The sequence below is a fragment of the Athene cunicularia genome (genome assembly GCF_003259725.1).
Source record: "Athene cunicularia isolate RWA chromosome 3 unlocalized genomic scaffold, athCun1 chr3_part1, whole genome shotgun sequence".
NCBI lineage: Eukaryota > Metazoa > Chordata > Aves > Strigiformes > Strigidae > Athene > Athene cunicularia.
Genome location: NW_020799097.1, coordinates 85,828,450 through 85,843,542, shown reverse-complemented (window position 1 = coordinate 85,843,542; position 15,093 = coordinate 85,828,450). Strand labels below are relative to the sequence as shown.

The 15,093-nt window shown below is 37.0% G+C and overlaps 1 protein-coding gene across 2 annotated transcripts in view; it reads left to right on the top strand.

The window, feature by feature from the left end:
• The window catches only part of AKT3 (AKT serine/threonine kinase 3), a 144,140-nt gene that overhangs the window by 84,539 nt on the left and 44,508 nt on the right, over positions 1 to 15,093 (top strand). For both annotated transcript variants that reach the window (XM_026844478.1, XM_026844479.1), the window contains 4 exons: positions 787 to 931; positions 6,887 to 7,018; positions 10,927 to 10,992; positions 12,608 to 12,676. In XM_026844478.1, the coding sequence (XP_026700279.1) occupies positions 787 to 931; positions 6,887 to 7,018; positions 10,927 to 10,992; positions 12,608 to 12,676 (412 nt within the window). The remainder of the gene's footprint in view (positions 1 to 786; positions 932 to 6,886; positions 7,019 to 10,926; positions 10,993 to 12,607; positions 12,677 to 15,093) is intronic.

Below are 15,093 nucleotides of genomic sequence, written 5' to 3'. Positions count from 1 at the left end.
CATGCAGCATAGTACCTCTTACTGCATTCAGTAATACCACCAGACTCCTCCCCTATCCCTTGCTGGCTGAGCAAAAACCAGCAGGTACTGTGCTTGGGTGTGGGGCTGTGGTGTGCAGATGGGCCAGGTGGTGTATCTGTGCTGGTTAGCCAGCATGCAGAATAGCCATGGGCTCAGCTGCCCCTGCTTGTCCCTCCACGGAAACACTCATCTGGGCATGCCCCTCTGTGCAGCCATTGGCTTTATGACACTTGTAGGAATTTAATTGCCTTTTGAGGGCTTCTTTCTCAAAGGAATTTGAAATTAGGCAGCAAGTTGAGTTTTAAGAGGAGACAGACAAGGAGTTGATCGAACAGCATGGTTTAATAAATCTTGTTTACTTTCTGTGAACATGTCTTGCAGTGAGGGCGAATACCAAAATGTCTCTTAAGATAGCAAGCTATTATCAGATAGTATCAGATAGGAGATGACATTCTATGCTCTGAGCTGTATTATACCTGGAGCAAGTGTTTTCAAACTTTCACTCTTAAAATATTTACAAAATCAGACACTGGTAATTCTTGAAATTAACTGTGCAGTGATCCTTTTTAGCACTGGTCAACTTCACCATGTTTAACATAATGCAGAATTTGGAAGGAAATTGAAGGGATTAATTTGTATGAGTCTTCTGCTGTGTAACATGAGAATTGAACATTCCAGCAATGTAGCATGTGAAGAACATTATAAACCATTTATTTGGGTGTATTTTGTGAGTTTCTAATAGGGATGTTGGCTTATTCATGATAGGGAAGAATGGACAGAAGCAATCCAGGCTGTAGCAGACAGACTTCAGAGACAAGAAGAAGAGAGGATGAACTGTAGTCCAACTTCACAGATAGACAATATAGGAGAAGAAGAGATGGATGCTTCAACAACTCATCATAAAAGAAAGGTAATGACATTAAACAATAGCTGACAAGACTAATATGTAAAAACTTTTGTAGAATGGTCTAGTTGGGTATGGGTAAAACAATGTACAGGGAATAGTGTTTCTACACAAATTTCAGTGTGTTACAAGCACTTATTTGTTTTGTTTCAATAAAGCTGAACTACTCATTTTATTTATTTGTTATGCTATCTGATACAGCACTTCTGAAAAACACAGTTCAACTGTTCAGGCACATGTTAGCATTCTGTTTATTCTTTGAATAATATTTTCATCTTTTCCTTTTTGTTTGTTTACTCTTTTAGAAGTATGGTAATAAAATATTTTCTTTAGACAAGTAGATTGGCCCCCTTTCTCATGCAAATAATATCTAGTACAAATTAGATCATTTGCATGAGAAAGACTAGCAGGATTTGGCTTTTAATGACCTTGTCTTTTGCTATCTGGGAAAATAGCTCTGCTTTAGTTTTCAATGAAGTAAGAGAAAACTTTTTTTTTTTTTCTTTCAGTCCACAGCTTTTCGCACAAGTAGGAATATGTACATTGTTGGCTATAACACACAACTGAGAGCATGTTTTAAAGTTTCAGTGTCACACAAAAATTTGCTTATTGTTTTGTGTTTCCATTTTGTCCTGTGTTTCTGTAAGTATGGGCTACTTTTGGAGAATGGATCATTCAAACGGATGTGTCTCTACTACTGTGCAGAATTGACATGACTCAAGAAATGCATTGAATTTGTATGAGAAATAATAACCTGTTTCTATAGGACTGGCTTCATTCTTTCTAGCTAGAAGTGAAACCTGTAGAAAACTAAGTAGAAGTCTGCTGACAGAACAAGTGTCTTACAGCTAATGTAACTGAATGCCCTTGAGTGATGAACAATGAAAAGAAATAGCGAATGTGTGCCTTTACTCGTAGAGCATGTTTTATTCGTTGTACTCTATCAACCAAGAATCAGAAAAATCAGTGGCTGAAAACTACACCCTTATGAGTATAACAAAGGTGTCATAGGAAATCTTACTTCTGTCATGTCCTAACTTTTGAGAACTTGAGTTTGCAGTGCAAACATAGTTCTTCCATGTTGTTTCATTGTATGCAATTTTCTAACCTTTTCCCGCTAATTATATACAACCATAACAATACTCTCATCGTACACTGTAAGGTTGACAGTGAACTTTTAGCCTTGCAGCATAGATGCCTAATGATTGTGCTCCAGGGTAAAATATGATAAGTGACAGCAAGACAGAAGCAGCGTTCGAGATGTGTCAGTCTTTCTGAGAGGCAGTGTGATTATGTGGAAGGGATTTGGGTTTGCTCTATTAAAGATCCGAGCACTGTTCCAAGCCTGTGTATCCTCTTAGCAGAGTACAAAACCACCGCATAACAACAGGCATTTTAAGGTGTCAGAATTAATGCTGTCTAATGTAAGTAGTTTATGTGGAATGTATGCTTTCCTTGTTCACAGTGCAGTGCCTTTTCCCATACAACAAAAGGGGCTGTGAGAACAGGAGGAAGAGGAAGATAGTTTTGTTTCTGTCTTGCTGCTTACGCTTTAATAAATGCTGAAATAAGATGCTGGGACAGTGCATGTGAAGTGCTGTAGAATATTTAACGGCTTTGGCAACAAGCCAAAAGGAAACTCTACAAAACAAAGGTGAAATGAAAAATGGTGATATTCAATACTGAGTAATAGTGCAGAATGGAGTTTTCGTAGCCAGTGAAGAGCATACTGATGACCACAAGATTTTTTTTTTTTTCCAAAACTCAAAAATCTTACTGCAGATTTCTCACTGTTGGAAGATTTTAGTGAAGGATTCTCATAAGTTTCTGGAATCAAAAATCTTAAGTGACTGTAATGACGGGAAGGTGACACTCCTTCTGTGTTAATTGAAATTGGAAAAATATATTTTTTTAGAACCGTTACTGTTCTGTAGAAATGTTTCTGAAAAGCTTCTCTTTAAGCTTTTGTAGTTGTTAATATAATCAGAACCATTTCAGTTATAATGACTTAATGCATTTTTATTGCTTTTTTTGGTATTGGATTTCTTTCTGTTTTAGGGATTTTTTCACAATGTGTCCTACAAGCTTGTTTTGTCACCTGATTTTACATCTAAGCCCAGTGAATTTTGCTTGTGCATGCACCAGATGGTATACATATGAGTAGAAGAGCATAATCAGATTAAGAAACAAGACAGAGAGGAGTGGGCCTGCTCTCTAAAAAGGTAGCAAAAGGTTTATGAAGAAAACAGTGCTTAGGATGCGGAACTTGATTTGAACAGACATGACAGTGATATCCCTGGGCAGATTAGCTGGAAGAACCAAAAGCACTTTTTTTTTTTTTTTTTTTTTAAATGGTGTCAGTGTGCCACTTAAGTTTTAGAGTAATAGCATCACTAAAATTCAGAGCACTAGAAATTCTCAGCAAGCTGCTTTCATTTCTTGCTGTATTATTCCTTGTAAGTAGAGTTTCTTCCTGATGAAGTCAGATAAAACCTCCAAGTGGTATAATCTTTGAGCAAGCCAGGGATTTCTAAAAATTGAGTTCCTTGGTAGAAATTTTCAAAACCTGTACTAGGGTGTATTCTTTTGAACAGATCATCCATAGGGAAGTAAATAGGCTTTACAGAAGGCTGAACATCATACAGTTCTTCGGTTAGTGCAGTTTTCTGTAGCTTCATTGCTTTTTCCTTTATTTACAAATTTGTTTTGCAGGGTGCAGAATGAGTAAGGAATAGATTTTTCAGAGGAAACCAAAAAGTAATGTGATGAGGCAAAAGATTCAATCCTCAGAGCTTGGTAGGAATAAAAAAGGTTGGAAAATCATCAAGGAGAAAGAATCCAATCTTATGGGAGCCTCCAAACTTGCTTACCAACATCTCTCAGGTTTAGGAAGTATTTCCATTTTTCCACCAGTTTTCAGTACACCCTTAGCTATGGCATCTGTGTTTTTATCTCCCAAGGTCTTGTGTTCTTTGGCAGACTTTTTGAGTTACCCTGCACTGCGTATCATCTCTAAGCCTTCTGCTGAGCTTTTAAAGATTGAGAGCATCAGGAGACTTTATTCTTAGAACTAGCACTACCGCCATAACCTGCTGTTAAGCCACAGCTCAAAAAAAAAACCCCAACCCCTATTACCTTCCTCTTATAAATATACATATATTTTTTAACTTGTTTTCACTGATCTTGCAGCTAGATTCATGACTGCTTTGATGAACATTATGTAAGCAAATTTTGGGCGAATGAGTCTTTCGATTTGATTGGCTTGCTGCCCTTAGCATCAAACCCATGTCTATGATCAGTTGAGCCAAGATCCTTTCTGTGTGCGGGCAAAGGGCTGCTTTTCTGAGCTGGTTTTATTCAGACTCTGACGGTCCTTTTCTGAGTCCAGCCTCTCAAAGAACATCAGAATTATGGGAAGAAGTTACCCCTCTGAAGCTGCTTATGATCCCATAAATTATTGACTGTTAGATGTGATAAATTATTATGGTCACTAACTCAGTGTTCTTTATCAGTAAAGCTGTTAGCCATTCTTTGTTGGGGAATGTGATAGTTTATGACTGAAGATACAGTGGATTCTGCCCTGAATTACTCATCTTCTGCCTGAATTGTGTTTTAAATGCATTTTGGATTTTTCACGTGTTTCTGTCCATTTCCACTGGTTTTGCTTCGTGGTTATCAAAGAGCTATCACTGACTGTGATATCTGAAGTCTTACCTTAGCTGATTAAGCACTAGTAGCCACATAGTGTTTGAATCATAACTTTACATACTAAAACATGCATCACTAGTTGTAACGCATTATACTAGTTTTTGGAAAAGTTGACCATTTAGGGATTTCTGTGGTCATAAACTTTATCTTTACACTCACTTGTGTAAAGTGAGTTTGTTTTAGATAAAAACTATACCAAGCCTTTGAAATCTCTGTTACTCACTTTTCTTACTGGGATAATGCAGTTTTGTTCTTCCTGATGTGAGGTGTTCTTGGCAGCAAAACAAGATCTGTCACTGCAGAATGTTAAAGTATGTTTATGTGTTTGCAAAGAATGGAATTTGCCAAGGCTAGTTTCCTTAGTATCTCCCGTTCAACCATTACATGGGAAAAATGGGAAAAAGATTTAATTTCTGCTGATATAGCTAGAAAATTGATATATGGAAAACATTTTCTCTTTAATTAAGCTTTGAAATATCCAGCTATCCAGGTGTTAAGTAGTCTGTTGGAGACATTTTGCAGCTTTTAAGTTGCAGGTTGAACACGTAAAAGCTCAGGAATTACAGCATTAATGTGGTTGATGGAACTCCAATTCTACCCCTTGTGTGAGCAGATTTCAAACCGACTCTGAGTGAGCAATTGCATAAATTATTTTCACAGTTTGTCGACAGCAACTTCAGATCCACGGTAATGGTATCTTGCACTTGACCTTAAAGGAATAAATAATTTCAGAAGGAAATTTTGCCCTTTATTCTTTCTCACAAGAGAGAATATATTTTGCTGATGCTATTTGTGAATGCACACTGGGGATATACCCAATAGCTCTACACTTTGAGTGTGTGCGAGATATGTAGGCACATAAGAGGTGTTTCTGGTAGGGATAAGGAAAGTACTAATTCTGCAGTGGAAGACACAAGTAGAAGTTTATCTGGAACTCCAGTATTCAAGAAAACTGCCTGAGACTGCAATTAGTGATGGAAAGAGACACTAGGATGATGAAAGATAAAGCACAATTTTTTCTTTTCCTTACATATAACAGGATTAAGTATATTTAACTTAGCTAAACTGAGACTTGGAGTATAATTACTCTTTATAAATGTTTTGAGGTGTATTATTCACAAAGGAGGGAAGGTTATTGATATTGCAGGACAGTACTATAACAGGAGTAGGTGAGTGCATTGTCTTTCAGAGCTTTTAACAGCTTTCCTCAAAGTTTCTGGGTGCCTTAATGATCTGTGTGTAGTTTTATGTTGCTGCAGCCAAGCCAGTAACACCACATGCTGAAAGATGTGCTGTGGAAACACACAGTGGAAGACAGTGATTGGCCCTGAGTTGGCCAAAGAAACACTGCTGTCAATACAGGGTGACCCTGTGCAGTCACTGAATTCTCAGTATTGTGCTATTTTTTCCTACATCCTCATCCTTGCATAGACCATAGTGTTGATGCCTCTGAACAGGCTGTGAAATGAACTTGCAGAACCAAGTCATTATTGACTCAAGTTTCATGCTCATGAAAGTGTGTAAACTGCTTTGGGATCTGGTCATATTCTTCCTGTGTGTGACACTCCAGTTGACCTGATAAACCTACTAGATTCAAATTGTCTGTTGGTGGAACCAGCTCTTGGATGTACTACCTTTAACCTGTAAAACTAGGGCGATACTAGGTTCTTGAACAGTCACTATAATGGAGTCACATGAAAGAGGAAAACTTGCAACCTCTTTCTTCTCAGAGCCAGATTGATTAATGTAAAAGCCACGTAATTGTAATCCATACTCAAATTTTTAAAAGTCCACCTCTAATGCAGGTGTTGCAGGAGTGTTGTAGAGTCTTACTGATATAATATTGTAGTGAGGATCATCTATGTTTCAAAAGAGCCATCAGTGTTGGTGCTATGCAAAACCTGCTGATGTGCCATGTTCTTGTGTCCTTGGTAATACAGGAGATGCTGAGCTTTCTTAGATGGGGAGCATTCATGAAAAGGTGGTATAGGCTAAGGCTTTGTTCTGTGTGTGCTTTGTAAAAATAAGTGTGTGTGTGTAGTATACTGTGCAGTAGTTGACATAGAGAACTATAATAATACTATTGAACAATATATCGTAGTGGCTTAAGGATACACTTAACTACTATGAACTTAATCATAGAAGGGTACCTATTTTTGTAAACTGGTAACAGTATTTGGCTATAGGTGGACACACTCGTGTGCATACTAGAACTGTATGATCATGCTAATCCTTGTTCTTTGATCCTTACAGACAATGAATGATTTTGACTATTTAAAACTACTGGGCAAAGGCACGTTTGGCAAAGTTATCCTGGTCCGAGAGAAGGCTAGTGGAAAATACTATGCTATGAAGATTTTAAAAAAAGAAGTAATTATTGCAAAGGTAAGGAAGGTTATAGTTTTAATATTGGGTCATTTTTTTTTGAATGGAATAATAAATATCTAATACACAAGGTGTGTTTATTTTTGATGGTAACTGAGTTTCATGGAAATATATGTGTATCTTCAGAAAACAAGAATTCAAAAAAGTGTGTACTCATTTTGCATATCTTTTTCCAGTGTTTTATAATCTAGAGTGTGCTGAAGCATTGAGAGAGTTCACTGGGCAGGAAGATAGTGCAATCTGAGTTTAAAACAAGAAAAAGTGCATTGTAGGGTATATTACCTACTTCAAACATTTTTGTAAGTCAACTGCAGGTTTATTCAGATAAATGCAATTTAATTTAATGGATCTGTGCTCTGTTACTTCTATGTTAGATAAGATTGCTGTGCATGGGACTAATGATTTAATTTTTTTCAGTTTTTGTGGAACAGGAAAAGTCTGAAGCTGATGTCTGAAGAAACGGTTTAAACTGGCATTGTCCCATCACTTAAACTTGGTTTAGTGTTACTAGCTCTTGTGCTTGGTCATGATTTTGCTAATTTTAAACTTGAAGATTATCTACTCTGAGCTTTGTTTCTAGCAATTCTAAAGTTTTGAATCCCACTTGCACAGAACAGGCTGACAGCAAGAAACTTACATGTTCTTATCACCATGAGACATAATTAAAAATAATCCTGATTATTAAGTAAGGAGGTTTTTGAGGCATGGTGGATCTGACTGAAATTTCTGAATTCTTGGCGCTAACAAAACCAATATTCATAAAAATTGAATGTGGATGGGAACTACTATGTTTTACATATTTTTTTATTTTAAAATATCCTTCAGATTTTTCTAATTTTCCTATTGGCCTATGAAAACAGGGTTTACAGAGTTTTGCAATCTATGTTCATTTGTCCATCTGTCACTTACTTTCTAATAACTTATGAATGTGTTGATCATTTTCGATTGAATTTAATAGAAGAGTAGAAAGCTCAAAGACAATTACATTTCTTTGAGTTTCATTAAAACCAGCCCTGGTGTAGGGGGAGAGACTTAAATTTATGTCTTCAGCAGAGACTGACCTGCGAGTTCCGCGTGCCCTTAGTAGCTGACTTGGTGCATTGGCAGGCTAGTCAGCACTGACATCGACAGAGTGCCCTTTTCTTCTTCATAATCTGGAGATACAGAAAGAAAAGAGTGTATCACTTGTATCCTTCTGATTCTGTATGGGAGCGAGCATCTCAGTGGTCCTCCTGTTAAGAGTTTATATATGGCAGCAGTCTCTGTGCGTTGCCCTGTGGGTCTCGGAGTCTATCTGGTTGCTGCATGCTACTGCCCAGTGTCCAGCCTGACATCCTTCCCTAGTGCTCTGCTCACCCGTGGCACCCAGGGGGGCCTCAGGGGACTCTGACTGCTATGAGTTCCTGTTATGCTGCTTCTTGTTTATACTCTTCCATCCTTCAGAGCATTTCAGCTTGTTTCTTTGTATCAATGGAATACAAAGTTCTGAAAGTCTTGGGTTTTTCCTTTTACTTTGCTGACTGCTACAGTATCACAGAATTCTTAGAAGGCTTAAAACTGGTTCTTGGATAACTTTGTTGAGCAAAAATTCTTGTTCATACAGGTATGTATGAATATAGAGAAACTTTTAAGAGATCAGAAATGCAACTGTTCATAGATCTGTTTATCTGAAAACAGAAAGCTAGCTCAGTGATAGGTTGGGCAGACCTGGCACTCCCCTAAGTCAGGGTCTGGTTTTCTGCCTATTTGTAGACTGACAAGAAAATAAGTGTGTGAGGAAAGATGCCTTTTATCCTGTGATGAAAATGGGAGCATCTTGCTCTTTTAGATTTGACTTCCTCAGAACTGGAATTTTGTTTTGCATAATATGGTTGTCTATTGATAAGAAACTTTTTATTGAAAGAATAAAAATATAGACTATGCTTAGATCTTCACGGGTGATGATCAAGTTTTTTTCCTATAGTCACCAAATACCAGTTTTACCACTCCTCCCTAAACTAAAACCAAAAGCAGACTTGAGCCTGAATTTAGTTGACTAGCCCAGTCAGTGTGTAAATATGCTATGTGGATTTATCAATAACGTTTAACTGGAGATCAGTGCTAAGGATATAGTCACTAGGTAGACTAGATCTGCAGTCCCAACTCAGCCTATAATGTGATATAATGTATAGTATAAAAGGTCATACCTGTAACAGCATAATACGAAGCAGAAAAGTGATGCATTGACAGATGTACCTAGAAGGTTGTATAGCATCTGCCCAATTCAGACTAAATCTATTGGTCCTGAATTTTCAGGGTGGTTTAGTATTACACATACCAGGAAATTGCTACCAGTGTAACAAACTTCTGAGGCAATGCTGGAAAACCTGGCCATTGCCAGCTTTTTATGCCCCGTATCTGGTCAACACTGAGGTTTAAAAATAAATAAATAAACCTTCAGGCTTGCTTTTCTTCTTAGTGTGTTTTTTGTTTTTTCCCCAGTATGTGGTTGTAGTGTATACACTGGAGCACTATACTATACTGGTCGGTTAAATGGCATCATAATTTATTACCACTGACTTTGCTGTTGTTGTTGTTTAACTGCCTCTTTCGACAATTTAAAAAGTTTAATAAAGTCCTGACATCTGTGTTTATTTTCTTGTTTATACTTTTATACCTTATCTTCAGAACATAGTCTGGTAAGCATGTGTAGTACAGAAATGTCATATTGATATTGTTTGTAGAAATAATAAAGTATACGCTGACTAAATATATTTACTTCTGCGCGATTATGGTTGAAGTTTGAGTTGCACTAAGTTTGTCTTCAGTTGTGTATAATATAGCACTCGGTGGGAGCTTAGCGCTACAGAGCCCAGCCCAGTGGCTCTCCGGCGTTTTAGGTCTTCCTCCTGGCAGCCTGGGGAGGGGGGATTTACAGCATGTATTTATTACATGCAGAATTGCATGAAATGGCTGTGTATTCCTCACATGAACCTCCTAAGTGCCCTGCTTTTCTTCCTAGTCCTCAGGTTGTGCTCGCCGTTGTAGGGCAGGGTGAGGCCTCTTCCCCTCGCCCCTGCACGGCCCCTGCTCCCTTCGAAGCTGGTGGCGTGAGGGGGCCATAGCCCTGCCCTTGGGCCTCGCTTCGCCCCTCCAGGCTCCTCCTCGCCTCCAGGAGGATGGCGAGAGCGCCCGGGCTGCGGAGGGAGCGGGGGACGAGCACGGGTGAGCTTCCCCTGGCACAAACACTGGTGGTGTGTGGCCATCTGCCCCCTCCCGTGCAGGAGGCCTGCGTCCTTGGGGAAGGAGGGCGGCCCCAGCTCCAGAAGCACCCCCCAGCTGCATGGTAAGGACAGCCCGAGGCACACGAGGGGGGGCAGTTTTGTATGGCTACATGATTTTAAAGAAAAACAAACACCAGACCGAGTGAATGTTTAAAAACGGGAAAACTGGTTTTACTTAATGGTAGGCTAGATTAGACTAGGTTTTATAGTGGCCTGTCAGTTACTACCTGTGTATGTTTCTTGCAAATTGATTCAGTCTCTCTGTAGATATGTTGTTCAGATGATTCATACCAGAACTGTGAAGTTGTGATAACTATATTTTTAAATTTATCAAATCCAATATTATAATTTTATCTTTCTCTGCGTTGGATATAAACTTTAAAGACTTAATTTTAAAGCAAGAATAGAAAAAACAAGAAAATCAAGTAAAATACATTAAATTTTATATTGCCGAAGTTAAATTTACTTTAAAATCTTTTCTCAAAAAACATGAATTATTTTTCACGTTTCTTTCAGGTTCATTCATTTTTCAAAGCTGTACTGTAGCTTTCTCTTTCTGCATGCGTTGACCTTTTCCTTGTAATTAATTAAATAACAAAATTATATCTTAATTCAAACCTACTTTGTCTACTCTTTATTTCTCAGGATGAAGTGGCTCATACGCTTACAGAAAGCAGAGTATTGAAAAACACCAGACACCCTTTTTTAACAGTAAGTATTAGGAATTAGTTTTAAGTACATTAGCAGGTAATTTTCAACATGATGGGTATTCCATTATGAACATAATTTACAGATACTTTTTGAATTCTTTCTCATGACGATTTGTAAACAAGCAGTAACCATCTGGTGCTTATGATATCTTTTATCAGAATATGTATTTATTTAAGAGTTCGGAAATAAGGTTTCTAATAATTTTGTAAAGTTTAACTGCACTGAAAACAAATTTAATTGTAGAATGTAACTGTTGTGCAATTTTTGTGATTTTTGTATATGAACACTTTTGTAATAAAAGTTACTGATTTCACATAGTGTCAAGTAAGTAATTTTTATCAAGAAAACTTAATTAACAATTAAATAAAATGATAAAAAACCCGCCCTATTTCTTCAATGTTAGTAGCCCATGGAGTGACAAAACTCAAACCCCACTACTTCAGTATCTTTGTCTTCATATAGTTAATATTTAATTGAAGGAAAATATTGTAAAGAAGATATTTTGAGATTTTTGACAAATTATGATTAATGGTTTTAATTTTACAACTGACTTTCTTCTGTAGAAGTAATTCTGATTCCTTTCAGAATATATTAGAAAATCTTTTCATTGATTTTAAAAGATAATTAACATGCATTTTAAGATAGAGAAAACTTATTTTATTTTTTTTGTATTAAAATATCAAAGTATAACATGGAAGCTTTCCTATTTAGAGAATCATAAACCACTTAGAAAGCATGGAAATTCATTTAAGACAAATGAGATCCCCCAAAGTTTCTAAGAATTAGAGTGTAAAGGTAAGCAGGAGCAGGTGTAATTCCATTCAAATCATGCAACCAATGTAACTGCAGTTGTATCTTTATATATTTCTGATATTATTAAACAAATATTTTAAGGAGACATGCAGTATTTAAGTCACATGAGTCTCTTAATGATTTTTTTTATGTGTAATTCTACTGCATTTCATTTCTTTTAGGCCAAGCTTGCTTCTGTAGATTTTCTTTGGTATCATTTTTCTCAGCAAAATCAAATCAACATTGATAAGTCAAAAACTTTAATTAAGATAATATTTGTTGCAATTTAAAACTGATACGTAAATTAATATATTCATTTGGCACTCAGTGTTTTTAACATTGCATAGTATGTGAAACTAGAGAGTCCTTGCTTTGGAAATGAAAGCAGGATAGAGGTTAAGATCACTTTTAAGATTTTGTTTGGGAGAAGTTAATAAGAATAAGGTAATCTCTCTCTTTATGGGCATAGAGCAAGTGAACATCATAAAATATGATGAGTGAGAATAGCTGGTACCAGGTATGGCAGTAAGAAGTGGAGTATAGAATTGTGTATTTTAGTAACTACTCAGTGTTGTATTATTATAAGCATAATGTCTTTATATCAGCGACCATGTGGCAGAGATGATGGAAGACATGAAGGTTTTTGTGTTAATTCATCCCAAGCTCCAGATAGGGAGTTAAATTTTTAGTTACTCTGAAAGGTCTCACTAAGTTAGAATTGTCTGCTTAAGAGGATAAAATGAATTTTTGTTACAGTTTAAGTGCAAGAAATCAGGTTAATACAAGATGATAATTGCTTTGGTTTTGCTGTTTTCTTTGCAAGTCCTTGAAATATTCCTTCCAGACAAAGGATCGTTTGTGTTTTGTGATGGAGTATGTTAACGGAGGAGAGGTAAGTTTAAAAAAGATGTTCTGCACTTGTAATGGAAATGCTGTCACTGGTTTACACTTTAAAGGATATATTTTTTTCTTGCCTTTTTTTGCTTTCTAGTATCTTTGAAGGTTGGGTTTTTTTTTATTTTTTAAAGTTGTTTTATTTAAAAAAAATGTAGACATGTTTTATAACTATGCTGTCAAAAGGAGTTGCTGTTCTTGAGAAATTAGACTCTTGTATCCTGAAAGATAATTTTGTGGTAGAGAAATAATTACAAATAGCTTGCTTACTGTTTTTTCTTCAACCATATTATCACATGTTCTGGCATGAAACGGTCATAATCTAGTGCAAACAAGTGAAAATGATGTTGACTAGTCTTACTTTTGTCCTAATGTGAAATATGTGCTCTCTTCTTTGCTACAACCATTGCAAATACCTATGAGAAAAGAGTGCAGTGTTCATATTTTTCATTACTTCTGTCTCCTTCACTTGCTGTATACTTTGGAAATTTAATCTTAAATGCTAAACTTCTTAGAGCATTGTTAGCCTTTAAGCCATTGCTGTCCTCCAGCTGTTTACTGAAGTATCAAAAACTATACCCATCAAATGGAATTAGAGAATTGCAATCTAAGAGGAGGACTTTTATCTACTTTTTAGGTGCTGGTTGCTATTCAGACTGTATCTCATTACAACATAAACTAGGGGTTTTTCCTTTGTCCACCATGTGCTGCATAATAACATTAAAGGAGTAAGTGGGTTTTTTTATTAGAACAGTGTTTCTCCATTCAGGAATTGCTGCAGCCTGGTACCATGTTTTGCATTATCCTTTTGCTGTGTTCTCCTACAATAAAACTGTTTTCAGCTGTAATCCCAATGCCTGAGCACCCCCAGAGTACCTGTCTTGCATTCATTGCTCTGGCGATTTCTGGGCCCAGTCTGAGGTCCGTTTACATCCTAACTGATCCGTGGCCGTCCTCTACCAGCCATGGCTAAATATGGTGCAGTAGGGTTCTCATATAGGAGAAGGGCTTGTGTGACTCAATATGTATAAACCTGGTTCTGGACATTACAGGCATTCAGCCATTTTGGCTAGTTGAACTAGACGCAAAAATCTCCCTCTGCAGTAATGGGATAACATCCATCTCTTGGGACACTCAGCTCGTTTATTTGATGTTGAACTTATGTCAGTGCTATCTACAAGGAGTTTTAAAAGTGATGCTTTACAAACTAGCTAATTCTTTTTAGTTTTCTCTGTATAAGACCTTACTACGTTTCTGTAATGTCAGGGGATGCGCTTTGAAAGTATGTTTTTAACATCAGCCTATCATTTAGATACTCATCTTTTTGAAAGATACCTTTCTGTTGTATTTGAATGTAGAGCAGAGCCCACAGGGAATGTTTTAGACTCCTTTCTTAAGATTGAGGATACTCTTGACACTGTGTTGTCATGAGGCTTGTATCTTGCGTTCCTCTGCATTGGGTGGTGCACCTTTGTGGCAACCGCTGCAAACATCTGTCGTGGGCTTCTTGGTGGCAGCCTGCTTTTGCTTATCAGGATTTGAATGATTGCAATGTACTTTGCCAAGAGTGGGTCACTTTTCCATGCTTGTGTTCTTTGCTGATGGTTCTCTAATTCAGTGAAACTAACCATAAATTTTTGCCACAATGGGAAATAATGGCCTTTCAGAGTGCACAGTTTTCTTTGAAGAAACTCTCTTGATTTGCTTATATGCTTCTCTTTGACTAGAGATCTGGAATAGAAAGTTGGACAAACTGTCCTTTTTAATAGGAAAATCTTTAATCTTACCAAATTTTCCTGTGAATTTCAGACTTTAGTTGCTGTCTGCTAAGAAATACAAAGGACTTCATGTTTATAAAAATAGCCTTGTTTTAACTCAGAACTACTGAAAGTAAGTTGCACAAAGTTTAGCCAGCATTTTAGCCATTTGTAAGCGTATCTCCTATAACGGTACACAAACTTCTTTCTTTTGCTACTTCCTTCTACTGTTTTCTCTGTGTTCCAAGGAAGTTTCATTTCCTTACAATGGTTTCTCACTGTTGAAGGTGTTGAAAAGTCATCTTTTAATTATATCCTTCCAGTGGGAAATTGACTGTAGCAGTACCGTGTTGCTTTTGATTGTCTCCAGAGCTGTACTACATTCAGTGTGTTTCTGTTTAAAATTCCTTTAGATTAAAGAATTCTTTTTAGTTAAACAGTTGTGCCTGAGTCAATTGCTTGGGAGTTTTCATGGATTATGTCTTTGAGGAGCACATTACTCACAGTCCTCTGAATGATGGAGTTCTTGAAATTTGTATCCATACTCTTGACTCTCACTCAGGTGAAAGCAAAAAACCACCACAGTTTAGGCTTCTGCCCTACTACGGTAATAAAAAGTGTTGTCGGTACTAGTAGTGTTTAGTTCCTCTTCCTATAT